This window comes from Bos indicus, chromosome 5 (genome assembly GCF_029378745.1).
Source record: "Bos indicus isolate NIAB-ARS_2022 breed Sahiwal x Tharparkar chromosome 5, NIAB-ARS_B.indTharparkar_mat_pri_1.0, whole genome shotgun sequence".
In the NCBI taxonomy this organism is placed as follows: domain Eukaryota; kingdom Metazoa; phylum Chordata; class Mammalia; order Artiodactyla; family Bovidae; genus Bos; species Bos indicus.
In genome coordinates, this window is record NC_091764.1 from 109,151,023 (window position 1) to 109,178,665 (window position 27,643).

The following is a 27,643-nucleotide window of genomic DNA, read 5'->3' on the forward strand; positions in this document are numbered from 1 at the left end:
AGCTGGACGGTGGTGACTGAGACGCAGGAGCAATGGTCGTCCAGCGAGCGTGAGTGCAGTTAGACACGTCTCAGGACACTGGCATTTCCTACGCGGCCAGTGCAGGCAGAGCTGGTGACAGAGGTGGGACCTAGGGACCAGAGAAGGGGAGACATGGAGGGTGGGAGCCAGGGCATGTGTTTGGAGGGTGACCATGAGCAGAGCCCCCATCCTTGCTGGCAGGAGAGGCCAGAGGCGGGGAGGATCGAGGCAGCCCACAGATGCAGGACATGCTGGTTCCCGGCGAGCCTGGCAGGAGTGTCCGTGGGGTGATGAGCGGGCCCAGGACTCGCCGCGCTGGGTGCTGGGGGGGAATGTTGGCCTGGAAGACGGGAGCAGAGAGGGATGAATACAGAGGGCCCTGCAGTGTCCAGGCTGGTTTGTTTCTAAGTAGGAGAGGAAAGCTGGCTTAACTTTGAGCAAAAAGGAAGGTCGTAAGCCTGCCCGTGCGTGAGGAGGGTGACCTTTCACAGGATCGATGCTGTGTGTCGCTGTGACGCTGTGTCTAACCCGATAGACGTTCATAGTCGTCACAGGCGCCTCCTCCTCGGGCCTCCTCTTACCCAGAACTGCGTCTGTAGGTCCCCTGTTGCCTCCCAACTGTCCACACCTTGGGCCTTCATCCTTCTTCTCCTTGACAGGTTTATAGCAGCAAGCCTCCCACCCCCGCCTTCCGGGGCATCACAGGTTCCGGGTGTTTGCATCGCTCCTGTCCCGCCCTAGTCCCTCCAACCCCCCACCCCGACCTTTCTTTTCCAGGCAGGTTCCCTGTGGTCAGCACAGAAGCATGTGGATCCCAGCATTCTTATTTCTCCTTTATCAGAGTTTACAGAAAACTGCCTGGGTTGCCTCCTGTTCCCAGGTGGAGGAAATTAAAGCAGCTGCATTTTTATTAGGGCTCCTCTCAAGGATACTTCTGGAAACCACAGAATCCTGGAACCTTGTTACATACAGGAGTAGAAGTCGGGAGGGCACCTACCCATCACCTCACTTCTAGGCAGTTCAATGTGTAAACTCTTTATAAACGGATCTTCTGTAAGATTTGTGGGTAAATGATCACAGCTCAGGTCTTATGATTAAGGTGAGCATAGAATTCATTATTTAAATAGGGGTCCTTGCAGGAAGGAAAGGGGACGTAACCAAATAGGAAGCCCGGGTAACTGAAGCAAACCAGGACCGTCCTGGGCTGGCCGTCCCTACGTGACGACTACGACAGACAGGACCTGCAACAGTCCTTTCTGCTGAAGTTTGGAATCATGAGATGCTCACTGAGCATTTTCTGCAGGGAGAGCCTTTGCTCCAGGTCCTGAAACCAAAGCTGAAGGAGAGCCATGCTTGATTGACGTTTTGTTGGGGAATAGAGACACAAATACAGTTGGCTGTGATTCTGTCTGGTAGGACTGTTTCAGTTTTGATAAGGAACAGCTTTGGGAACAAAGTGCTTTGGGGAGAAGCGGAAGGGATGGGCTTGGAGAGCTCGAGAATCAGAGGAGGCTCCAGAATTGGCTTTGAAGAGCAACCAGGATGACTCTGGGGAGGGTTGTGGACACAGGGAAACACGAGGTCAGCAGAGCGTGTGTGATCTGAACACGGTGTGTAGCGGGGGTGGGGGCAGGAGGCCCACTGGGGAGCCTTGGCCTTTGGGGGCATCGTTGATTCCGTGCCTTTGTGACCTCCTCCCACATAGGTGCAAGGTCTCGAGCAGGGTGGTATCCTGAGGGTCAGGAGAGTGCCAAGTGGGAAGGGGCTGAGGCAGGGAGGCTACCGGGAGACCTTTTGTGCACACACACCTGACCTGAACTCAGGCCATGCCAAGAGCATGAATGGGAGGAGAAGGGATGAGCCTCGGGGATGCTGTGGAAGCAGAGAGCCATGCAGGTGCTCTGGGGGACCAGAAAAAAAGGGGTTCCATTCATTTGCTGAGACACGGAGTGATGAAGGGCCAGGCTGTCATTCCTGGAGGTGTCTGGGGCTGAGGGGAGGACTGATGCTGAGAATACTGATGCCTCGGGCACAGATGAAAGATGGTGTTGTGGAGGAAATTAAGTTCAGTTCAGTCACTCAGTCATGTCCGACTCTTTGCGACCCCATGGACTGCAGCACACCAGGCCTCTCTGTCCATCACCAAATCCCGGAGTTTACTCAAACTCATGTCCATTGAGTCAGTGATGCCATTCAACCATCTCATCCTCTGTCGTCCCCTTCTCCTCCTGCCTTCAATCTTTCCCAGCATCAGGGTCTTTTCAAATGAGTCAGCTCTTTGCATCAGGTGGCCAAAGTATTGGAGTTTCAGCTTCAACATCAGTCCTTCCAATGAACATTCAGGACTGATTTCCTTTAGGATGGACTGGTTGGATCTCCTTGCTGTCCAAAGGACTCTCAAGAGTCTTCTCCAACACCACAGTTCAAAAGCATCAATTCTTCAGCACTCAGCTTTCTTAATAGTCCAACTCTCACATCCATACATGACTACTGGAAAAACCATAGCTTTGACTAGACGGACCTTTATTGGCAAAGTAATGTCTCTCTTTTTAAAATGCTGTCTAGGTTGGTCATAACTTTTCTTCCAGGGAGCAAGCGTCTTTTAATTTCGTGGCTGCAGTCACCATCTGCACGGATTTTGGAGCCCAAAAAAATAAAGTCTGTCACTGTTTCCATTGTTTCCCCATCTGTTTGCCATGAAGTGATGGGACCAGATGCCATAATCTTAGTTTTCTGAATGTTGAGTTTTAAGCCAATTTTTTCACTCTCCTCTTTCATTTTCATCAAGATGCTCTTTAGTTCTTCTTTGCTTTCTGCCATAAGTGTGGTGTCATCCACATATCTGAGGTTATTGATATTTCTCCCAGCAATCTTGATTCCAGCCTGTGATTCATCCAGTCCATCATTTCTCATGATGTACTCTGCATATAAGTTAAATAAGCAGGGTGACAATATACAGCCATGATGTACTCCTTTCCCGATTTGGAACCAGTCTATTCTATGTCCAGTTCTAACCATTGCTTCTTGACCTGCATACAGATTTCTCAAGAGGCAGGTCAAGTGGTCTGGTATTTCCATCTCTTTCAGAATTTTCCACAGTTTGTTGTGATCCACACAGTCAAAGGCTTTGGCATAGTCAATAAGGCAGAAGTTGATGTTTTTCTGGAACTCTCTTGCTTTTTCAAAGATCCAGCAGATGTTAGCAATTTGATCTCTGGTTCCTCTGCCTTTTCTAAATCCAGCTTGAACATCTGGAAGTTCATGGTTCACGTACTGTTGAAGCCTGGCTTGGAGAAGTTTGAGCATTATTTTGCTAGTGTGTGAGATGAGTGCAATTGTGCAGTAGTTTGAGCATTCTTTGGCATTGCCTTTCTTTAGGATTGGAATAAAAATTCACCTTTTCTAGTCCTGTTGCCACTGCTGAGTTTTCCAGATTTGCTGGCATATTGAGTGTAGGGCTTTCACAGCATCATCTTTTAGGATTTGAAATAGCTCAACCGTAATTCCATCACCTCCACTAACTAACTTTGTTCGTAGTGATAGTACATAGTGATTAATATGTAGATTAGTCAGGACAAATGTGGAACTGAGAGGATTTGGGGACTGTGTCACCCCACAGAGAGGAGGGCTGCCAAAGAAGCCACCCCATGACTCCTGAGTGACCGAGGAGAGACCACCATGTGTCAAAATTGAAGGCCCCCAGGGTCTTTAAAGAGCAGTTTTAATACAGTGACTGGGGAGATGCCAGGCCAGAGTGGTCAGGAGAAGGTAAGGAAGTGATCTGCTCCTTGAAGACACCGGGAGGCAAAAGTGGGGGTTGGAGTTCGAGGATGAGTCAGGAATGAATGAAAGCTTTTCTTTTCAGGTTATCAGAGTCTTGAGGAAGCCCCTTTTCACGGTGAATTCTTTTTTTTTTTTTTTTGCCACTTAATTTTTTTAATTGAAGGATAATCGCTTTGCAGAATTTTGTGATTTTCTGTCATATATCAACAAGAATCAGTCATAGGTATGCCCATGTCCCCTCCCTCCCAAACCTCCCTCCCATCTGCCTCCCCATCCTGCCCTTCCAGATCGTCACAGAGCCCCTGTTTGAGTTCCCTGAGTCATACAGCAAATTCCCATTGGCTATCTATTTTGCATGTGGTATTGTAAATCTCCATGGTACTCTCTCCATACATCTCACCCCCTCCCACCTCCCTTCCCCCCGTGTCCATAGGTCTGTTCTCTATGTCTGTTTCTCCCCTGCTTCCCTGAAAATTAATTCACTAGTACCATCTTTCTAGATTCCATACATATGTATCAGTATACGATGTTTATACTTCTCTTTCTGACTTGCTTCATTCTGAATAATAGGCTCTAGGTTCATCCATCTCATTAGAACTGTCTCAAAACTGTTCCTTTTTATGATTGAGTAGTATTCCATTGTATGTATGTACCACGGCTGCTTTATCCAGTCATCTGTCGATGGACGTCTAGATTGCTTCCATGATCTAGCTATTGTAAATAGTGCTGCAATGAACATTGGGGTACATGTGTCTTTTTCAATTTTGGTTTCTTTAGGGTATATACCCTGGAGTGGGATTGCTGGGTCATATGGTGGTTTTATTCCTAGTTTTTTAAAGAATCCCCATACTGTCTTCCAAAGAGGCTGTGTATCACAGTACATTCTCAAAGAACCCCCCCTCTGGGCTCTTCAGTGTCACACAGACTTACTTCTGCCTGAGACCTGTGCTGGCCAGGGCCTTACTCACTAGCCTGAAGTGGCCACTTGCCTTAAAATTGACTAACAGTAAAACTCAAGTTCTTCAGTCTCAGTAGGCATGTATCAAGTGCTGAGCAGCCATGTGGCTCACGGCCTCCATGTTAGACAACACAGACAAAGTGCGCCTCCAGCACAGCAGCAGCTCTGGGCCTCCCCTGTCCGGTCACCTCCCCAGTCTTGCATTTAGAATTTCACATGGCTTCCGTGTTATCTGTTTCCCAAAAGCACTCTAAAGTGAGGAAAACCAGAGGATGGTCTTCTCACAAATGCTGAGGAATTCTTTTCATTTTAAAGCCGACATTATCCCCAAACATAGACCTAAAATAAATTGTTCCGTGATGTTAAATGAGAAAGAGAGAAAATATGTAAATATGTGGATTATGGTTACCATCAAGCTATTTTCATCTGATAATTAGCCTTTGTTCATGCACAGGAACTTAATTCTTCTAATTCTTTTCTGGTTATGTGCTCATTAGAAAAATTGGGCAATGTAGCTGCTTCCGTTCTATTCAGGAAGTGCCGGAGCACTGCTGGCTGCCCACCTGTCTGGGCACCTCCGAGCAGACCTTGTCAGCTGCAGGGACGAGAAAGCAGCCGACCTGTGGGCTTCTTGGGTGTTTCTATCGAAAGACTGCCATTGTCTGGGTGCAGAGCACGCGGCCTGTTTCTCCCTAAGCCTTTCTCCCCGTCCTGCTGCGGGAGCCCACCTGTGGGTGATTTTGTCTGCAAGATGCTTGTGTTTTAAAAGGTCCTTCCTGCTGTTGGCTGTGCTGAGGCTGCAGGAGACCTGGGGGGCGCCCGTGGCAGGTGCCCAGGTAGAAGGTGGCTCCAGGTTGTGCCTGATGTGCCACCCTTTACCGGGAGAGGAGAACCACTGTGGACTGTTCTCAATGCGGGGGGAGGGGAGAGGGGGGAGACTGAAGGGGAGGGGGAGGGGGGAGGGGGAGGGAGGCCCCACCCCACCCCACCTGCTTGCGCTCATGGGCAGCTTTTCTTTGTGTCCACCTGGCCTCCACTCATCTGATTTCGCTCCTGGGTAGGCCTCACACTAGTAAGGGGTCCTCGGTGACCCCTGACTTGAGCTAATCACCGCCCCACCCCTCGACGACTCAGGGCCTCAGCCCCGCCTCACTTCAGAGTTAGCAGCCATGCAGTGCTGCCATCCTCACAGCCTGAAAGCAGAGGCTGCAGCTTCATCTTCCGCAGAAACTCGAGCTCCTTGGAAAAGCAGGGGTCCCAGACCAGGGCCCCTCAGTGGGGGCCGCTGGGCCCACAGCAGCCTGGGCAGGGAGCCAGCCAAGCAGGAGATAAAGGGCCCCTGGCTCCCAGCTCCGACCTTGGATGGTGGGCGCCTCCCCAGCTGGTCCAGGCCCCAGTGCCTGTGCCTCCAGGGAGGCGCTGGCATCGAGGAGTAGGGCTTCCAGCTGCCAGAACCCTCGTCTCCTGGCTCTGCATCAACCTGCCTGTGACCCTGGATGGGCATGAGTGGAAGGAGCTGTGGGGCCTCACCTTGGGCCTTGCCAGGTGCAATTGGGGCCGCCTGCCTAGAGGCTGGTGGGAGCACTCAATCTGCAGGGCTGGGGTGCAGGGAGGTAATGTGTCTCAAGTGCCCAACATTGAGTGCAGGAGATGCTGGCTTCCCTAATTCCTCGGGGTTAAATCCCCGGTGGGTCCTGGCTCTCTGTCATCCTAACAGCCCTTTGGGGCAGGGGCTGCCTCTCTGAATTCCCCTGGGAAAGAGGCCCCCCCAGGTCTGCTCAGGAAGCCGAGCGTGGCAGGTCCTAGGGCATCCGGGCCATCCTCCTACTCCGCGGGGCTCCTCTGGTAAGAGCCCAGGAGCTGTTGCCTGACCCGCAGGGTGAGCCTGGCTGAGCTCAGCCCTCGAAACACAGGCTTCAGAGTCTCTGGGCTTCGTGCTCAGCAACAAGAGAAGCCACCGAGATGAGACGCCCATGCACCACAACTAGAGAAATGCCCACGCAGCAGTGAAGACCCAGCACGACCAAAAACATACAAAGAAAGAAATTAAATTATTTTTTTAAAAAAAGAATCTCAGGCTTGGGGAAAAAAATAAGTGGGATTAATAAAATAAAACATGGCTTCATTCCTTGTGCCTGATTTTCAAGGGCAGAGGTGGGATAAGCTGGAACACCACTGCAGGACAGCTTTAGCCACTGGATCTTTCACTGAACCATAAAGTCAGTAGATTTTATTTTGCTTGGAGAAAACAGCCATCTTCCCTCCTTGGTGGGAATGATATTATCTCCCTGTGAGTGCATGCTCAGTTGTGTCCAGCTCTTTGTGACCCCATGGATTGTAGCCCGCCAGACTCCTCTGTCCGTGGGATTTCCCAGGCAAGAATACTGGAATGGGTTGCTATTTCTTTCTCCAGGAGATCTTCCTGACCCAGGGATCAAACTCAAGTCTCCTGCACTGGCAGGTGGATTCTTTACACCAAGGAAGTGTCACTGCCCTACTGTATATGTGAATATGAAGTGTTTCCAATACTGTAAAACCAGGCTGGTGCCCCCTGGGATTGAGAGCTGCAATGCAAATGGGAGGAGTGGGCAGGAAGGGCTCTAAGAGTAGAGCGTTGGGGCAGGGGAAGGGCCCCCCCAGAGGAATGCAGCAGGAGCCTGCACGGTTGGTCTTGTCTGCAACTGGGTCCTTGGTCACAGGCTACACCTACACAGTGGTGTGAGTCAGACTTTACTTCAATCAGGATCCAAGTTCTGCACTGTCAACTCGTCTAATTCTCTATGTTTGCATTCTGTATTTGTTTTCTTTTCTTCTTAGTTTCCTAGGGAAATTTTCATATGAAAATCTCCAGCCTTATTTTAGCACAAAAAAAAGAGAAACGTTTTTTCCAGGACTCCTAAGAAAGATGGAGGGAATCTGGGCGCCCCTGGTGGCCACATGTGGTAGTTACAGGAAGAGTAACCGGGTCCCCAGACCCTAGAGAGCAGGTTCTTCATAGTTTCAGGGCTGACCTGGTTCTTCCCTTCCTCCCTGAGGTTTCCTGTATACCCTACAGGGCGGGACACCTGTCTGCATCCCTGAGCTTTTGACCTCTGACCCCAGACCTGAGCCACAGGAGCCCCTGTTTATATTCAGATATGCCTTTTACCTGAGTGTTTAGAGTGTACTGGGCTCTGACCTGCCTTGTCTTATTTAATCCTTATGAGCCAGGATCAGGTTTTAGTGTCCTGAGTTTTTAAATGAACAGATGCTCAAGAGCAATCTTTCAAGATCACCTGGTCTGTGGATTCTGTTCTAACTCCCTGGGTGCCCAGCCAAGGTTGGCTCCCTGATTCTGGACTTGAGCACGATAATCGTGTTAACCACTTAGTCCTGTCTGACTCTATGCGACCCTGTGGACTGTAGGCCCCCAGGCTCCTCTGTCCATGGGATTCTCCAGACAAGAATACTGGGGCAGGTTGCCTTTCCCTTCTCCAGAGGATCTTCCAGACCCAGGGATTGGACCAGGGTCTCCCGCATTGTAGGCAGATTCTTTACCATCTGAGCCGCCAGGGAAGCCTGAGCGTGATGGCTGGGGCCAGTGGAGGGTGCGGCTGACATGGGACAGGAAGGGCATGAGTGGCTCGTTCTGGCCATTGAGTTGAGCACATGGAGCTTCTAGGACGTGGGTGCATTGAGTCCAGGGTGCTGGCTCTGCCTGTGCCCAGTCGTGCACGTTTCAGTGACATATGCGTGTACTCCGAGCCTCTGACAGGGAAACACCCAGAAGAGGTGGAGTGTGGAAACAGGGCTGCGTAGCCCTCCTGAGCGTCTTGTCAACAAAGCTCATGCTGCTCCAGGCCCGAGGACACAATCTGTCCAGGATCGGCTGTTTTCCGTCTGCAGTTGGAGGGCCGAGAGGCAGCCCCACAGGACCGTGGGGTGGGGCCGGCCCTTCGGGGTCTGTGGCCCGGACTGTGCCAAGCTTTGATCCACGAAGCAGTGGCTGGCTGCCCGGCCTGCGGTCCTCCACGGCCCAGCCGAGGCTCCGGAGACCTCGGGCCCCTGCGAAGGGGCGGAGTTGTTGTCACCAGGCCTTCCCCTGTCACCACCTATTAAATTTCCTGGGGACCCAGCTGCCCCCCTCCTGCAGCTGCACAGCAGCCTCCTCCTGGCCGAGAGCTCTGGCAGGAAGCTGGGCCTCTCCCTCTCTTCTCTGTTTCATTAGTGGTTTTCCGAAGGCGCGGGTCCAGGCTTGGCGGGGCCACGCCATTCGGAAGTACGCAAACACTTCATAAAACCAGGCTGTTGAAGGATTCCCAAACCCAGGAATCCGGTCCCTTAGAGGTCCGGGCTGGTGGCCTGGGGAGTCTGCTGCAGTGTTTCTGGAAACTTCCATGCCTGTGTGTGTCTCCCTCTCCAGTCATCCAGCCTGTCAGCAGTTCTTAGCTCTTTGGGGTTCACAAACCTCTTTTTGTATCTGGTGAAAGCTTTGGACTCTCCCCAGAAAAGTGTTTCCCTGGTGGCTCAGATGGTAAAGAAGCTCTGCCTGCAATGCGTGAGATCCGGGTTCAATCCCCTGCAGGAGGTCATGGCAACCGACTCCAGTATTCTTGCCTGGGAAATTCCATGGACAGAGGAGCCTGGCGGGCTACAGTCCATGGGGTCCCAAATAGTTGGACATGACTAACAAATGCTCACTTTCTTTCAGAAAAGCGCACCCATGCACACACACACACAGCGTTTTACTTAGAATCACAAGATGTTCCACAGCCGCGCGCTAAGGAGGGACCCAACTGAGAAACCCCCGGGGCTAAATAGTAGTTGCTTCCATATTTGGATGTCTTGGTGGAGAGTTTTCCTACCAAGAAGAAGAGTAAACAGGCTCGTCAGGTCTTTGTTTTTGAAACGCCAGAAGCCTGGGCACCCCAGAACGTGGCCTGAACGACCAGAGTTAGACAACCTCAGAGGCCAGAGTGGGAGCTTGGGGGGTGGGGGTGATGGGCCCCAGGGTGCAGAGTCACTGGGGGCGGCTGTTCAGAGCCCAAGGAGTCTCAGGGGTCTGGGGACAAGTCAAGAATGGCAGCAGGGGGCGAGAAGTGTTTCTGGCAGGTGGGAAAGCGCAGTGAGCTTGAGGGTCTTGACCTCCGATGGCTGCTCTGGATATTGGACAGAGGGATGCAAGCAAAGCTCTTCCCACGGCGTCTCCTCTGCCCCCCAGATCAGTTCGGGGTCCCCCCGTGCACCTGCAGCACTGTTGCCCTCACCTGGAGTCAACCTGCCTCCCCGCCCCGTTACCCGAGACCGAGAGCCCCAGCTGGCCCGCACCCTGCCAAGTGCCCGAAGCCACATCTTCGAAGGCAACAGACACAAAATGTGCTTGTGTTCATGCACACTCGTGGTAACACACATTTTCGTCCATGGCCTCATCGGATCATTGGATCAGCCTATGGACGGGTGTTCCCCTTGGACCCTTGGGGAGAAGAAGGTTCTGGGCCCAGCAGACAGGGAGACAGCAGGCTCTCTGCTCTGATCACTGCCTGGGCAGAGCATCCGAGGTGGGGGTGGAAGGGCAGGAAAGAGCCTCCAGCCTGGTTTCCATGGTAACTTAGGTACCCTCCCAGTGCCTCTGTTTTCCCGTCTTTAGAAAGGGCACAGGAGCACTTGCAGGCTGGTATGAGGATTCCATAGAAGACACCCACAGAGCAGGTATTAACTGAGTGTGTGCCTGGCACACGGAGAGCACTGAGTGTTTGTTAATGAAGCTGCAAGCCTGGCAGCACAGATGGGCCCTTACACCATGTCCTCGCCTTCTGGAAATTCCAAGCGTCCCCATAAAGCCGAGAAGGGAACGGAGTGTCACCTGGCTTTCCGTTAATTACGGTGGGCTCCAGACTCGGTGTGAGCCTGCTGGGGGTGGCCGGAGGCCCCCACCCGGAGCGTCGTGGCCAAGCTGAGCACAAGCCTGCCGTCCGCGATGCCGGCAGGGCAGGAGCTTGAGCTGTCACTGCCCCAGGATGACAGGAGGGCTGCATCGACCCCAAGTGCCAGCACCTCCTGCTACATCTCCTGCATGGGCGTGATTTCACCAAAGCTGGATGATCACCCCGACAGCACCCGACCTTTCTGGCTATTTGTCTTGTCGTCTTGGGCTTCCCGGTGGCTCAGATAGTAAAGAACCCACCTGCAGTGTGGGAGACCTGGGTTCGATCCTTGGATTGGGAAGATCCCCTGGAGAAGGGAAAGGCTACCCACTTCGGTATTCTTGCCTGGAAAATTCCATGGACAGAGGAGCCTGGCAGGTTATGGTCCATGAGGCTGCAAAGAGTCGGACATGACTGAGCAACTCCATACACACAAACACACACACACACACATACACACACACATCTTATCGGCTGGCAGGGCTTCAAGCCCTTTAAGGATAAGGATGGGGGAGGGGAGAATACCGAGCACAGCCAGCTGAGTGGGACCCCAGGTCCCAGAGCCAGGTTGAAGGGATTCCGCCATGTGCTTCTCAGATCAGAGTCAAGTGCCACAAGGAGCTGAGGGAACAGTAGCTAACCCACTGGAGGAGAAGGTAGGAAGTAGCCTGGCAGGCTATGCGGAGACAGAAAACAAAGGCCTTGCTCTCCAGGCCTCACTCTGCCATACACTGCTGTGTGACCTTCAGCAAGGCGCCTAACCTCTCTGAGCCTCAGGCTCCCATCTAGGAAACGGGGATGTTAGCGTTGGCTCTGACTGCTTCACACATGAAGTCATTTTGTAAATCTGAAAACGTCACCCTGCCGTTGTCATGAACTGCAGACGCTCAGCCTCGGGGATCCCAGGGTCGCTGGGACCCTCGGAGTCCTGGTGTCGGGGCCAGCAGCCAGGCTCTGCGGCATCTCCTGCATCACCAGGACTTTGCTCCCTCAACAACATATTCTTTGAGTCATGATACCAATGAATAATAAGTTCATTAGATACTTTCCCTTCCCACTTGATCCCTAGCTAGGAGCAAGGTTGTTGAGTTGTGTTTTGCTTAGTTTTCTAAAATGGATGAGAGTTGAAAGGGACAGGCGAATCCTGAGGGCCTCACAGGTGGGGGGGTTAGAATGGCCTTGTGCAGAGTGGGGAGGGGAACTTGGGTACCCAGGTGACAGCGCAGACGCACAGGGACAGGATGTAGTGACGGGGCACACGCCAGTCTTCCCCAGTTCTCTGGAGGTCAGCCTGGTTTCCACACCCTTGTCTCCTTTCTGATCAGCATTTCACCCCAAAAAATCAAGTTGAAGCAGACACAAGTCCAGGCCAAACAGACGTCTGGTGTTATGAACCTCTGGTCCTGCCCTACAGCTACCCAGCTGGGTAGGTTTTGTTTACTGCTCTGTCGGGGGCGGGGAGGGGCTGCAGACAGAGGTGTCCCTGAGCCCCAGCAGGCAGGGATGGAAACCTTGGTGACGGAACAGCAGCTCCTCAGCTGGCATCGCCTCAAAGCTCCGCAGGGCCCGGAATAGCCGTTCCAAGGCTGCTCTCCTTTCCCTTCCCTTTTTTTTCCCCCTTTAATTAATTTAAGCTTTTTTGATTAAGTGACAGCTTTCATCACTCCTGGCAGCTGCTGAGAGACAAGATAATTTATAGATGCACTGACACTATATGATTAGGACAAGCACCACCAATAACAGACGAGAGATATGCTGAGCAAGCTGATGGCCTTAGCTCATCGGTGCCTCCCCCACCTGCCAGGCGAGTCCCAGGTAGACGTCCCGCGTCAGCCTGGGGTACCCCCCCCCCCGAAGACTGTAGGTAAACACGACTCCACCCCGGTGCCCGGGGGCTTTCTCAGAGCTGCCTGGTTCTGCTGGGGAAACACGTAACTCCTAAAGTCCTCTGGTCAGAACTTCCTGGCCAGTTACCAGGGCATCCCTGGGGGCTTGGTCCAGGCAGGACCTGGGACACAGCGGGTCCTGGGCCTATCACTTCTGGCTGACCTTGAGCACGCCCTCCTCCTCCCACTGGACACCACGGAAATGCCACCATTGTCTCTGGGGCTCACAATGGAAAGGCTGAGAGTCACTCCTAGTCCCCCAGCAAGGACAGTAATTAAATCACCCAGGAAATACAGGCTCCGTCCTCCATCCATGGCCCTTCGTAACCGTCCTGGGTGGCCACAGCCCATGGGGTCACAAAGAGTCGGACACAACTTAGCGACTGAGCGCTGCACAGCATAGAAAATCCTAGTTGTAAATACAGAGCACCCACTGTCTTAAACCCTCAAGAACACACCGTGTTACCCCTTCCTCATGTCAAGCAGAGGTGCTCATGGGTGAGCCTCCTCCTCCTCCTGGGTGGAGCATGTGTCCTCTTTGCACGCCCTCAGTCCGGCCTTCTAAGTGTTCCTTGTCTCAGGGTGAAGGGCACCCTCCCTGGGTGAGAAAGGGGCCACTTAGCAGGTGCTTCTCATGCAACGGGTGCTGTGTATTCACACCTAGTATTTTCTGTCCTGTGTTGTGCCACGCTCAGTAGCATCCAACTCTTTGCAACTGCGTGGACTGTAGCCCCACTAGGCTCCTCTGTCCGTGGAATTCTCCAGGCAAGAATACTGGAGCAGGTTGCCATTTCCTACTCCAGGGGATCTTCCTGACCCAGGGATCGAACCTGCACCTCCTACACTGGCAGGCAGTTCTTTACCACTGAGCTACCTGGGAAGCCCAGTATTTTCTAGGCAGGATTAAATGGGAGACAGTCAGCCCTGTGTAGCCCCGAGGATTAGCAGCTCAATCGGAAGCCAAGATTCCCCTTCACCTGAGGGTCTGGCTGCCGTGCGTGGCCTCTACCCACGTGGCTGAAGGGAAGGAGGAGGGTACCTGCGTTCCAGAAGGTTAAGTGGACAAACCACACTGAGACAAACGGGCACCTTGTCAGCTTCTGGGGGCTGGCTGCTTGGGGAGCGGAGAAGCAAAGCCACGGGGGTTCCTGTGAAAGAATGCGTGTTTGTGGCTGGTTCTTTGGTGGCTGTTCTTGGCAAAGAGCTGAGTGTGAAAGATTGAGGAGAGCCTGGGAGGAGTCGAGCTCCGGGACTAGGGGGAAGGATCCGTCATGCCATCTGCGTTCCTAGCGCCTCCTGCAGCTGGTGCAGAGCTAAGCTGACCACAGGCATCCAGCATCACACGGTCAACTGCCCAGGGGACCTGCCTTGTCGGGGCACCCCTGCCTCCCTGTGCCCACCTGACAGCCAGACCGCCTGGTCCGGGTTCCTTGGAGGAGGACTTCTGCTCCCTGAGAGATATTGGGAAAACTGGGGGCAGGACATGGTTCTACTGAGCCAAGTCACTTTATGCTTTTAAGATTTTTTTATTTTAAATATCCATAGATTCACAGGAGCTTTCAGCGGCAGGACAGAGAGGTCTGCTATGACAGGGATGTTTGATTTCTTGTTATGGTCCAACGGGACTCTGAGACTCTGCATTTTTAAAGACTATTGTCTGTCTGTTGTTCACATTGGGTCATTTCTGTTCTATCTTCAAATTCACTGAGTCTTTTCTCTGTTGTTTCCATTCTGCTATTGAGCCCATTCATTGAGTTTTTAAATTTCCTCCATTACTGTTTTCAAGTCTAAATTTTCCTGCTTTTTGGCTGAGGTGTTCTGTTTCTTTTCTGAGACTTTCTATTTTTCCATTGTTTCATTGCTTCAAGCATGTTTGTAAATTGGTTGTTGAAGCAGTTTTATGATGGCTACTGTAAAATCCTCGCCAGATAATTCTAACATCTGGGTCATCTCAGTGTTGGTATATGTTGATTGTTTTTCTCTCATTCAAGTTGACATTTTCCTGGTTCTTGGTGTGGTGAGTGATTTTGAGAGCAAACTGGACGTTCCGGTTGTTATTTAGAATCTTGTGTTATTGCCGGCTTGCCACATAACTGTGCCCTTTAAAATGGCTGAAATGGTAAATTTTATGCTATGCATATTTTATTGCAATGTGGAGTGACGTTTGTCTTGCTAGGCTGCCCCTTTCCTGGGCCCTGGGCTAAAAGAGCAGACCTCCGTCATGCATGTGTTGGTTTGCCTGCACCCGCTGGCATTTCTCTGTTACCCAAAACCCTGGGGACTCACCATGTGCCTTTCCTTGAGTGCTGGGGCCCCTTGCCACTGCGCCTCCTTGTGCTCCTCTTATAGTCATCTTGTGTTTGCTTTGTTTGGAGTGTCTGTGGATTTTATTTGCACTTTGTGGGATGAATGGGGAAAATATGTCTGCTCCATCTTTCCAGAAGCAGAAGTCTCCAGGTCACTTTATTTTATGGAGCAAGTTCGGCCCATGTTTCATTTCTACTGCCGGCCAGTGAGTCTCCCTCATTTCCACACTGTGTGTATAACCAGGGCTGACGGCGTCTTCTGTTCCAGGGGTCATACTTCTGCAATCGCCTGTTAACATTTCTAAACATTTCCAGAGCAGCAGAGAGGTCGCCCAGTGTCATCCATCATACCATTGCACTGCCCGGCGTCTCCGTTGCCCCAGGCTCAGTAACGCTAATCTTCGGTGCATTTAACGAGTGCCCGTTCATGATCATAAAGTTAGTTTATTCTTTGTGTGCAGACACTTCTCATCTTGTCCTAATCATGGCTTTCCTCAGCTCATGCCTTCTGTCCCGTCCACACTTTATCAGCACATATGGTCAAATATGCTTGGGCTGGATTTGCCTTTTCTTCTTCATCATGACGGCTGGCTTTTAAAACCCTCCTGGGAGCACACGCCCTGGTGCGGCACCCGAGGCACTGGGCTTGGGTTGGGGTATCTGGGTTTAGTCCTAGTTGCACTGCTCACCAACTAATCATTCGATTCCCCGGAGCCTCAGATTCCTCATCGTTAAAATGCGGGAAGAAGAACTGGGCCATCCGTCCCTACAGGCCCTTCCTGTGGGACCAACTTCATGTTCAGTCCACTCCCTGTTGTTGAGTTAAAGTCGTCATCCGACCGGGGTGGGGGTGAGGCAAATGTGTCCCTGACAGTTATCTGCTGGCAGGTGGACAGTAGGCGCGGAATTTCAATCGAGACACCTGTGTGGGGTCTGCCCCTATAGTTTTTTATCTCTGTTGACAACTGCGCTTGGAGCAATACACAAGTTCTAAGTGACTTTTGTCCTTCTCCCTCGAAGCCAGGTGCCTTCATCACGTGTCCTCTTCAGCCTCTTCCTCTCCGTCTCCCATGACCCCCTCTACTCCTTCCTTCCTTCCTTCCTGAGTGCTCACCTGTGCAAAGCATGTCACCTGTGCTCCCCTGACACGGAGAAAAGAGCTAAGGCATTGCCGGGGCAGAAAGAGCCAACCACGGCTGTGCCCAAATCCCCATCAGGGTGAGGGAAGAAATAAGGTGGGAGAGGAAACGGGGCAGCAGTGGGGCCGCGGAGCAGAGATGGATGAACCGGGCAGCTCGGGGAGACGGAAAGGCAAACCCAGGAGCAACGTCTGTCGGGCAGGGATGAATCACGGTCCCCCACCAGCTGCCAGGGCCCAGCAGGCTGCCAGTGCTGGCCTCTCTCAGGCTCCGGTCATTTGTAGCTTCCAGTCTGGGATGGCAGGACCGGGTGTCCTGCTCCTATTAGAGTCGGCCAGAGGGACCGGTCCCTCCATGGAGCAGGTGGCCTGGCTGGTCATGGGGCCCGTGGTCTTGCAGGATCTGCATCACCTCAGCCCCTACAGGGCATCATGTCGGCCTCCCCCTGCCCCACCCCCAGCTCTGGGAACAAGACCCCAGCTTCCCATCATCCCCTGCAGGAAAGGGTGGAGAACTAGTCCCCACCCCACACCACCCAAGCATCTGGCTTTAAGAGGTTTTCAAGAAAGAGATCCAGGAGGTTCAAGGCGATGGATCCGGGAGGTTCGTGTTGATGTTTCACTTCCAAGGACCCTGATTCCCATGGACCGCTTTGTGCAGAAGAAGCCAAACCAAACCAAAGGGAAGGGAATAGACCAGCCTGGAGTACAAAGCACCTAGACCCTGCCTACGTGCAGGCATGTGTGTGTGCATGTGTGTGCATACTCAGCACAGGTGTGTCTCCCAAGAGTGGACCCTGTGAGGATGCCCTGTCCTTTGCTGCCCCCCACGTCAGTGCCTCTCGGGTCTCCCTGTGTTTTCTGAGGGGTGGGGAATGAGGGCAGACACCTAGCAGGTGGGAGACAGAGGAAGGTGAGGGCGCGTCAAGGAGATGGGCAGTGACTGGAACCCCGGTGGGGGCGCTGAGTATGCTCTGCTGTGGGCTCCAGGCCCCAGCTCTCCTACTGATCAGGTCGTCTCAGTTCAGTCACCTCCAGCCCTCAGAGAGCACTCGGTAAACCATCTCATCTCTTTGAACCGGGGGATAAGTACCTTGATCAATGTGTAAACAAGTAGATATAACAGATGCCTAGCAAACGGATTTCGTGCATTTTCAAACTGCTGAAGCCAGATGGAGGGACTATTTTGAAGGAAAAGAGAGTGTGTGATCCAGGGGGTCTCTAATCTGCCAACTGTGACCCAGCACACACTTCTACACAGCGGTGTCACGAGGTGGGTAAGATGGGACAGCACCGAGGAAAGACTGAGAAACGTGCAGTTTTGCCCAAATCTAACAACTCAAAATGTAGGTGATCTTTATAATATAAGCTAAGAGGCTGGGGGAAAGAGACATTCTGTAACACAGGCCAGCTCTTGCACCCACCTAGGCTCTTCTGGAGAATGAGTGAGTGAGTGAATAAGTGACTGAATGAATGAATGTGTGAAGGACTGAGTGGGTGCATGAATGAATGAGAGGGAATGAGTGAGTGACTGCATGAATGAATGAGTGAGTGAGGGAATGAGTGACTGAGTGACTGCATAAATGACTGAGTGAACGAGTGAGTGATTGCAAAATGAATGAATACAACCTGACAGCCTGAGGCTGGCCCCCCATCCTCCCCCAACCCCACCCATGCCCCCCACACCTTTCCCCTTGGCTGCATAAATTGCTGTGTGAATTGATGGCGCCTGTCAGATAGAGCCACCTGAGATGGAAATGTTCGTTTATTGGCACGGACGTGTGTCAGCTCAGCTCTGATGGATGCTGTGCTGCTGCTCCGAAGCCCGCAGTCCTGGAACCACTCACGGTGGGACCACAGCTGCTGGGTCTGCACCTTGACCACTGCTTTGGGCTAGAGATGGCCGTGCCGTCGTCTCTCCCAGGTCCCACGCCACATGGTCCCAGCCTGCCACACCTGCCCCGGGCTGGAGAAGGGCTCCCTCCTTCCATCTGTAATGCTCCCACATCCTGCTGGTTTGGCCATTATTAGAATACAGGATTTCCAGTGGAGGCTGTGAGGGGCAGGAGGCCAAGCTCCTGGGGCCCACCCTGCCTGAGGCTGTGCAGGCAAATTGGACAGTCAGAGGTCAAGCCTTGGGCTGGGCTTCGGCAGCCTGTGGGCCCTGGAGAGCCTGCTTGACTTCTCTGAGCCTCGGACTCCTCACCTGTGGTGGAGGTGGCATCTGAGGCCAGCCTCCGGGGACGGGAGCATGTTAACTGTGGGCATCCACACAGGGCGGCTGCTCCAGCCACCTCTACTGTCCTCACCCCCTCAGTGTCTCCTGTAAAAGCACTGACCCACCGTCCAGGCCCCTGGTGAGCCAGCACCTGGGAGCCAGGATTTCCTGAGATGTGAACTCTGGGGAGGACGCCAGCCCCCTGTGCCAATGACGACCCTGCTCCCCTGTGCCGGGTGAGTCCCCTGAGTGTAGATGCCACCCGGGATGCACGAGTGTCGAGTGGGAGCTCCACCCGGACCCGCCGTCTCAAAGGAAAGCCCGGTCCTCTAGACGTTCATCACTTTTCCCAGATCAAAGGCGTCACATGGTCTGAGGGCCCAGTGTCTGACCTGGATCCTGGGAGAGCCCAAGGTGCCCTTTGCCTCTGGCTGGTGTTGGGAAGGAGCGCCCAAGCTCACTAGTATAATGGCCTCATGCAGACCTCACCGTGTTGTGATGGCCTATGTCCCTTCTGACCCTACCCCCAACTTGGCTGCTCTGACCAGGGTGCTGCTTCTTCAGCTGCAGGCCCCAGAGTGCTGAATGTCTGTGCACTTCATCAGAACTCAAGTCCTTGAGGCCAGACATCTGACCCGTCCACAGGCTGTTTGATTCTGGCCCAGCCCAGAGATCCTGTCTCCCCAGGCCCTGGGCCGTGGGGTAGGGGTGGGAGAGGGTGGCAGCTGGGAGCAGTGACTCAGGGGAGGGCGTCAGGCCAGAGGCTGCTGGTGCTCTGAACTCTGGCTGGGTGCAGCTACTCTGGAGTCACACGGGGACTTCCAGCCACAGGAGCCAGAGGTCAGTGGGAACCTGGCTGCGGTCAGACAGAGGGTCCAGGTCACTGGCTTGCTTTCTGCACAGAAGGTAGAGAAATGGTCAGCTCTTCCCAGAGGATCCAAGCCTCACGCCCTGCAGGCCCTTTCTCCCAGGCCTGTTGGACACGTCCCCCTTTGTGCACTGTAGGGGGCTCCCCCTACACACGGGGTCTCTGAGGGCAATCCCGGGCTTCATGGGCGTAACTTCAGGAACCTTACCTAAGGACTTCGTTCTGGGTGTAAACCGACTCCAACGACATCACACTTCTTTCCTGCTCTTGTGCATCTTCTCTTCCTAGCTATTCTGCCTTTTTCCTCCTTTCCATCTTCCAGTTTTCCTCTCTAGCACTGTTGAAAATTTTTATTGTACTTTTTAAATTGAGGTCTGGGCTTCCCTGGTGGCTCAGACAGTAAAGAATCTGCCTGCAATGTGAGAGACCCAGGTTCGATCCCTGGGTCGGGAAGATCCCCTGGAGGAGGGCATGGCAATCCACTCCAGTATTCTTGCCTAGAGAATCCCATGGACAGAGGAAACCTGACAGGCTACAGTCCATGGGGTCGCAAAGAGTTGGACACGACTGAGCAACTTAGCACAGCACAGCACGTGGCTTATGTACAATATTATGTTAGTTTCAGGAGTACAACGTAGTGATTCATAATTTTTGAAGGTTATACTCCAAGTTAAAAATGTATTTCTGTATATTAATTTTGTATCCTCCAGCTTTGCTGAATTCATTGATGAGCTCTAGTCGTTTTTTGGCGGTGGCTTTACGATTTTCTATGTATAGTATCATGTCGTCTGCAAACAGTGACAGTTTTAATTCTCCCTTTTCCAACTTGGATTCCTTTTACTACTTTATCTTCTTTGATTGCTGTAGCTAGGACTCCCAATACTATGTTGAGTAAATGTGGCAAGTGGGCTTCCTTGTCTTAAGGAAATGCCTTTGACTTTCCACTGTTCAATAGGATGTTGCTTTTGTTGTTGTTTAGCCGCTCAGTCGTATCCGACTCTTTGTGACCCCATGGACGGTAGCCCACCAGGCTCCTCACTCCATAGGATTCTCCAGGCAAGAATACTGGAATGGCAGTATTCCAGTATTGGCAGAGGCAAGAATACATGCCCTCCTCCAGGGGATCTTCCCAATCCAGGGATAGAACCCGTGTCTCTTATGTCTCCTGCGTGGGCAGGCAGATTCTTTACCTCTAGCGCCACCTGGGAAGCCCTGACAATGGTTTGTGATTCTTTAAATGTATTGTTGGATTCAGTTCACTAATGCTTTGTTAATGATTTCTGATCTATGTCCATCGGTGACATTGGCCTGCAATTTCCATCTTTTTTGCTGTCTTTGGCTTTGGTATCAGGGTGATGGTGGCCTCACAGAATGATTTTGGAAGCATTCCTTCCTCTGCAATTTTTTGGAACAGTTTCAGAAGGATGGGTGTTAACTCTTCTCTAAATGTTTAGTAGAATTCACCTGTGAAGCCATCTGGTCCTGGACTTTTGTTTTGGTAATTGGTCAATTTCATTTCTGGTAATTGGTCTGTTCATATTTTCTATCTTTCCCTGGTTCAGTCTTGGGACATTATGTATTTCTAGGAATTTCTCCACTTCTAGGTTTTCCATTTTATTGGTGCATACTCGGTTATAGTCATGTCTTAATGATCCTTTGTATTTCTGTGGTGTGGGTTGTAACTTCTCTTTCATTTCTGATTTTATTCATTTGAGCCCTCTCTGCTTTTTTTCCCAAAGAGTCTGGCCAAAGGCTTATGAATTTTATCTCTTCAAAGAATCAGCTCTTAATTTCATTGATCTTTTCTATGATTTTTTAATTCCCTGTTTCATTTATTTCTGCTCTGATCTTTATGGCAGCACTTGGATATAAAACCAGGTGGTCTCCCTTCAGAGACAGGGCTCCCAACACCATGCCCTGACTTTTCAGGACAGTTATCCTGTCCACACAGAGGCTGCACCTCCCTTTGTGAGAACCCCTGCTCCACCAGCGTGTCTATACCTGCCTGAACCTGGGGTCTGGTCGTTTCCATAACACACTGACATGCTCATCCCTGGGCCTGTCCCAGCCCCAGTTAACCTCATCTCTGGACGGGGCCCAGGTTCCCCAAGAGATCAGCGCAGGTGGCCTCGGCCCAGCCTTCGGAGCCAGGACCCGGGCTTGTCCCCACCCCATCCTCTGGTGACCTGTGACTCGGCATCAAGGGGTCCAGGCTGTTGCTGCTGCTAATCAGAGATGCTGACTCCTGCCATTGGATCACCCTCCCATGGACAGAAGGTCCTGGTTGAGTTAAAATCTCATTTCCTTGAAAAAGCCCTGTGGGTTGAGAGGTATGGAGGCTCCAGGCACCCTCTGGAGTTATTTGGGTCCGGAGGCTCCCCAGAAAGCTTGGGTGACCATCTGGCTCCAACAGCTACAGAAGTAGCTGCTCTGAGGTCACCAACCTGAGGGACACCTTACCCCCGACCCCGCCCTGGAGCCCCTTGTGGTCTGTGGACTCCTGGGAAACACGTATGCACCAGACACTGAGCTCTGCATGATTTCTCATAGCCGGGCAGAGGCCGAGGGAGGAAGAGGCGTTCATTTCACAGATTAGAAAACTGAGGCCCAGAGAAGCAGCATGCCCCCCCGAACAGAGGCCTCTCAACCTAGCTGGGGTCTCAGCACTGAGGTGGGTGTGGGCTGGGCCACATGGAGGAGAGGGTCACTGCAGGGCCTGACTGCCAAGGCCCTTGGTGTGGCCCATAAACTCAGAGCAAGGTGACTGCTTCTTGAGAACACACAAGGTCCAGCAGGTGGACATGGGGCCTGCTCCCCATCAAGCCTCTGATGGGGGCGCCAAGCAGAGCCAGGCCTTCCATGGGACTCAGAGCGAGCCCCAGGGCCTCCTCACCTGCAGAAAATACACCGTTTCTGACGGTCATTGTGAGGATGGAATGTGAGGGTAGGGCACTCTGAGCAACTCTGGAGCAAGGCGTGTGCCCTCAGACCTCGGTCCCATCTGCTACCAAAGTGTAGGAAACTCTCATTTCAGCCAGATCCTGAATTAGACAAAAAACAGCCCAATAGCCAAAAATGTAAACCGTATCTGGTGAAGGAGTTTAAATTCCAAGAAGACACTTTCATTGCCTTTTTCAAATATTAACATTTGGTTTTTTATTTGACTATACCAGGTCTTAGTTGCAGCATGGGGAATCTACTTCCCCGACCAGGGATTGAACCCAGGCCCCCTGCACTGGGAGCATGGAGTCTTAGCCCCTGGACTCCTAGGGAGTCCCTGTTGCCTTTAAATAAAATGCTCATCTTATTTTTCTCATCCTCCCAGCTCAAAGGCCAGAAAAGTAAAGCTGAGCAAAACCCTTTTCAGGGAACTTACACGTGTTTATAAAACATATTGTGGTGGTAATATTTTTAATATTTTCAATCAACCCAGCAATTTGGTAACTTGAAAACTCTGCTCCTTAAATGAGAACATGTGGAAGCAAAGAATAAAAGATTTACTTGGCTAAAGTCACAAAGCAACTAAGAGGCCATACCTGGTCAGACCTTCCCACCTGAAGTGTCACAGCTTCTAAAAAGCCCATAGTCACAATTGGTTTATTGAGGGACGAATGGGATTCCCCTTAAGGAAAGGGGGTTGTTTGAGAGGGCCAGTCAGGTTTCTGCGGCCCACCCAGAACAGCTAGTGGCCAAGTCCCGGCTGTTAGAAGAGAGGGCCTCCCTCCCTGCGTGTCTGCACTCCCATCCTCTCTCCTCACTTGTCTTGGATGGTCCCTAGCCTTCCCATCATCCTCCATCCTTGTGCTAAGACGCACTGAACTTGGCAGTGAGTGAAATACTGCTCTCTGCTTCTCTTCTTGGGGGAAATCCATCAGTAATTAGACTCATTTTTCAATTTTGCCACCTAGAAACAGAAAATGCCCATAAATCTCCCCAAACAGAAATCAGATGTAGCTGATTTAATTACCAAGGAGTAAACAAGGTGATTCTGCATCCCTAAGACACCCAAATGCGTTCGTAACTGGCTCATTAAACTACTGTAGAACCGATTATTCGCTGTGAGGCGGAGGCAGGGTGGGGACCAGACACTGGCTTTCATGGGAAGGTGATGGGCTGGTGCTACCAGGGCAGGGGGGTGGTGCCAATGACCATGAGGCGGGGGAGGGGAACAGTCCAGTGGGGATGGCACCTCTGCAGACAAGTCTGTGACCCTGAGGCAGGCCTTGTCCTTCCTCACCAAGACCCCCCTCTCCTTCCGCAAGTCCCCCCATCCTCCACCCCGGCCATCCTGTAGGAAGACGCGCTAAAGCTTTCTTAGGTGGGTTTACCTACAAGGAGTGGGTGGGTGCTTTGGGAGCCTCACTGAGGTGGAATTAGGGTGACCGCAGCCTCTAACTCACCTGGGATAACCCCCATGCATTGTGTCCCCATGAATTAGTCACAGGCTCTCGTTCACTCTCAAAACGGCCCTTGTTTGGATGATAAACTGTATGACCACTCTGCATCCGGCAGGGAGGGGACAGGTTGTAAGTCGGCACCGATGGATAGATGGTTGTGTGTTGAGAAGGATGCTGAGGTCGTGATATGGGTCAGCAGGTGAGTTCACAGTGATGGCTGAGCAGCGTCTCCTGGCGTGGGATGGGCAGGCAGGCCAGCAGGTAGAGGCGGCTTGTGTCCAGGGTCTCTGTGGCCCCAGCATTCATCGTCCCATCTACCATAGGGTTTATATCCACAAGTCAGAGCAGCAGCATAATACAGGGACAGTGAAGACTATGTTTAGGGAGCTATTTCCCCGTCCAGACGGGGAGAACAGGACCTGGGAGCTAATCCCCTGGCTCCCCCGACCCTCAGCCCCAGACCCTCACAGCCGAGGAAGCAGTGCCAGGAGGACTGGGTTTAGGCCTCGCTGTCCTGGTGGACTCCACAGCTGTGGGAGGGGGCCAGGCCCTCCGCACTCCCCCTACTTGGGATGTCAGCCTTTCCTGGGCACCTGCGCTCCCTCGGCACAGATCAGGAAGCTCCTGCCCACCCTGCGTAGGCTGGGGCACATTCTCAGCATCACAGGTGGATACTCAGGGCTCTGTGCTTGTTTTTAGTGAGTCTGCACACATTTCAAGCAGTTCCCGAGGTCAAAGAAACAGGGGGGTCCCTGCTGAACCTCAGCATACCCTCAGGGCACAGTGACCCCCAGGACTCAAGCCCGAGGAGGCCGCGAGGAGTTGTGAACTCACAGGCCCAGAGGCTCCAAGGCATCAGCTTCCTCAGTCATGCCGTTCTCCACCCCCGGATGTTTCTATAGCAACATATGGTGTTTTGAAAGGATGACCAAGCTGTTTCACTTGCTTACGCTTTCTTGTTTGTTTTTTGGTTTTGAAGAGGGGGTTGGAATGAATTCTGTAAGGACTCTCATACCTCTAACGTCAGGGGGAACACAGTGCTGCTCACAAGAGCAGTGCCACATGCACACTGACACACTCACACACACATTCACACACACTCACCCACCACACAGATCACTCTGCCTGAGCTTCTTGGCGTCTGGCACCTGCCTCTTCCCTGGGTTCTTGTCTGGATCCATCTTCCTGACTTCTGGGCCCTTTGCAGCTCTGGCTCAGACCCTTAAACCTGAGGGGTCTTGTCCCGCTTGTGTCTTAGGGGATACGCGGGACCAGGGAGGCAGAGAGATGGATGGACCTCGGGGCTTGGGTCAGGAGGTCCAGCGGGTCCTGGGTCCCAGGCGTGTGCCTCCCAGGCCTCACCTTCTCAGCGTCCCAGTCTCTCCAGCAGGGAGGTAGCTCGGATCATCTCTGAGTTCCTTTGTCTCTCAGGCCCCGTGGTTGCACACGGGACGCCGTCATTCCTGCCTGGAGACAGTTTCCGTGACGTGGAAGCACTATCTCAGGCCGAGGCCGTCTCCAGTGTGTGGAGCCCAGCCCCAGCTCTCCTCTGACAACAAACTCTCCAGGGCCCACTTGTCCAGCCGCCCCCGTGAGCCCAGCTCCCCTCTGAGCCCGCCCCCTGTGCGTCTGGCACCAGCAGCTCGGCCCCGAGTCCAGAATGGGTCTCCTGGCCTCAGCGCCTGGAAGCACACATTTGAGACCTTTCTCAGGAGCCTCTGGGGCACCTGGAGTTGAGGACCAGTGGCCCACGTGCTGAGGAGGCCAGGTCAGATCCCACGGCCAGATCTCCTCCAGTCTGTCTGGTTCTGCCCTTTTTCACTTTGCGTCCCCAAACCCTGAGCTGGGCTCGGAAGGCCACCACTGGCTCAGTGTCTCAGAGACGGGGAAGATGGGCTTGGGGGCAGGGGGGGTGTGGTGAACCAGCAATTCACCAGCTGGTGGGCTGCAAATGGTATGTCCTCCCGGGATGCCCCATCCGCAGTGTGGGCGGGACCTGGGGGTCTTCAGTGAGCTCCTCCTGACCCGCGAGGAGGGGCAGTGGGTCTGGGGTCTGGGTCAATGACTCCTGGAGGCCAAGGCTCCTGTAGAGTGAGCATCCATGTGTGAAGGCCACGGGCAGCCTCCACCTGGTGGGATCATGACGGCTCCATGCTAGAGAGCAGCTGCTGGGGCGGGGGACGGGGGGAGACGATGAATCAGCCCCGAGTCTGCTGGAGCCAAACCAAGTGTGGACTCGTGTAACAGAGCCTCATCCACAACAGGGCTCTCTTAGTGGGCGGAGAGAGAGGAGGACCAGCCCACCCCACCCCCATCCAGTGCCCACCCCATCCTGGGAACTCTAGGGCCCCTGCTGACCTGGTCTCAGTCTTTGGACAAAGAGTTTTGTTTTCTGAAGGAAAGGTCGGAGCGCGTGGGCAGCTGCCTCTGTCTCCTGACTGTTGGAGGTTCCCAGACTCCACTTCTGGGTTTCAGGAGGCTGTGCTGTAGCTCCTGGGTTTGTGACTCAGAACTGTGGCACTTTCTCTGTGCTTCCAACTCCTCCCTCAACTCTCTCATCCTGAGTTCTCTCCTGAGAAGTCCAAGCAGGTGTTCATTGATTAAGATTTCTCAAAGGTGTGCAGTTTTCCCACCACCCTAATTTCTGCCTTTTAAGACTAGAAGACTAGTGGATCTGAGCGTGCCTGTGGAATGGACTGTGGGATTGTGGATGTGGCAGGGGTCCCTCCCAGCATCTGCCCTGATCCGACCCATAGAGGGGCCCCTTCTCCACCGGCTTGGGGGAACTGTGGGGTCAGAACTTTCCAGACCCCCCCCAATCTGATGACTTTCTCTCTTTACTTGTGTTTCCTAGGAGCGGGTGGAGTATCTCTTCCTCATCATTTTTACTGTGGAAGCATTTTTAAAAGTCATAGCCTACGGACTCCTCTTTCACCCCAACGCTTACCTCCGCAATGGCTGGAACTTACTAGACTTTATCATCGTGGTTGTCGGGTGAGTACCAACTCCCACACCGCCAGCCAGCGCAGCCCCTTCCCTTCCACACGTACCTGTGTCTTTTTGATTTGGTCACAAGGGCCCTGGGCTTCAGGCCAGACCAGAGGATCTATTAAAAATCCCTCTGGATTGAGACTTTCTGCAAAGGGAGGGGAGCTGTTACCTGGAACAGACCTGCTGCTCCCACATGCACGCCTGCGCCCACACACACACCCACACAAACTCACACAGGTGAATCAAGGGTTTCTGCTGGAGCCCAGGGTCCTCTCTGCAGCCGCAGAGAAGCCTCAACTCTAGGTCTTTTATTCCGTCTCCAGCCTCACGTGGACCGAGTTCCTGGACACCTTCCCCGAGGTGAGGCAGAGCAGGTGTGTTTGGGCTGGACGTGACCCTGCAGCCACTGTGAGGGAGGGGCGACTGGCACACAGGAGCCGAGATGCCCACCTGCAACTGAGGGTCCTCACTCAATGGCTGCCCGGGACTGATGGGCTAGAGGAAAACAGGACTAGGAAGGGCCAGAGGATGGGACCAGAGGCACTTCTCAGGAGAAGAGTAGTGAGAGAGGTATAGGAGAAGGACCGGCACCACCTATGCTCAGAAGCAGAGCAGTGCTGGCATCTGCAGGAAGCCTTGGAGCCGTGATCTCCTTGTCGGGGCGTCGGTAACTTTGGGGAACGTCTTTGTCAAATGTTGGTACAAACAAGCCCGCACTTGCTGCTGGAGATGCAGGTGCGGTTGACCAAGCTCCTGCCACTCGTCCATCAGTGCAGGGCAGGCTCCCCATGCCTCAGGGCTGACCTGGCGCTACGTCAAACCCACCTGGCACTCATGCCCTCTCCAGCCCCACAGCCTCCGGGGTCAGGTCCGTGTGCCAATGGGCTCTTATCTAGGGGACCATCCCAGCCAACCCAGGGCGCATGCTGCTCTGGTGACTTCCCCAGAGAGCGCCCTGCTCAGAGCCCATGGGCATCGGGCCTCTCCCACAGGAAGCGACGGAGCAAGTCAGGGCCACGTGGGAGCGAGACCCTGTCTCCGGGCATCTGGATGGCTTCTTGCGGGTGTCTAAGCGGTGTTAGGGTTTTCACCGCTGTGCTTTTTGCCCGGCCCATGTGTGACACACTTTGCAGTAACATAAGGGACACGGATGCTCCTGAACTGTTAGCCACGT

General features: G+C 53.1%; 1 protein-coding gene and 1 long non-coding RNA gene across 19 annotated transcripts in view; one reads left to right on the forward strand and one right to left on the reverse strand.

Annotated features, from left to right (window-relative positions):
* The window catches only part of CACNA1C (calcium voltage-gated channel subunit alpha1 C), a 395,857-nt gene that overhangs the window by 220,406 nt on the left and 147,808 nt on the right, over positions 1 to 27,643 (forward strand). For all 18 annotated transcript variants that reach the window (XM_070790347.1, XM_070790344.1, XM_070790345.1 and 15 more), the window contains exon 4: positions 26,333 to 26,472. In XM_070790347.1, the coding sequence (XP_070646448.1) occupies positions 26,333 to 26,472 (140 nt within the window). The remainder of the gene's footprint in view (positions 1 to 26,332; positions 26,473 to 27,643) is intronic.
* LOC139183232 (uncharacterized) lies at positions 22,370 to 24,979 on the reverse strand. Its single transcript, XR_011566804.1, has 3 exons — positions 24,841 to 24,979; positions 23,482 to 23,792; positions 22,370 to 22,985 (listed from the first exon to the last, which is right to left on the reverse strand). It is a non-coding gene; the product is annotated as an uncharacterized lncRNA (long non-coding RNA).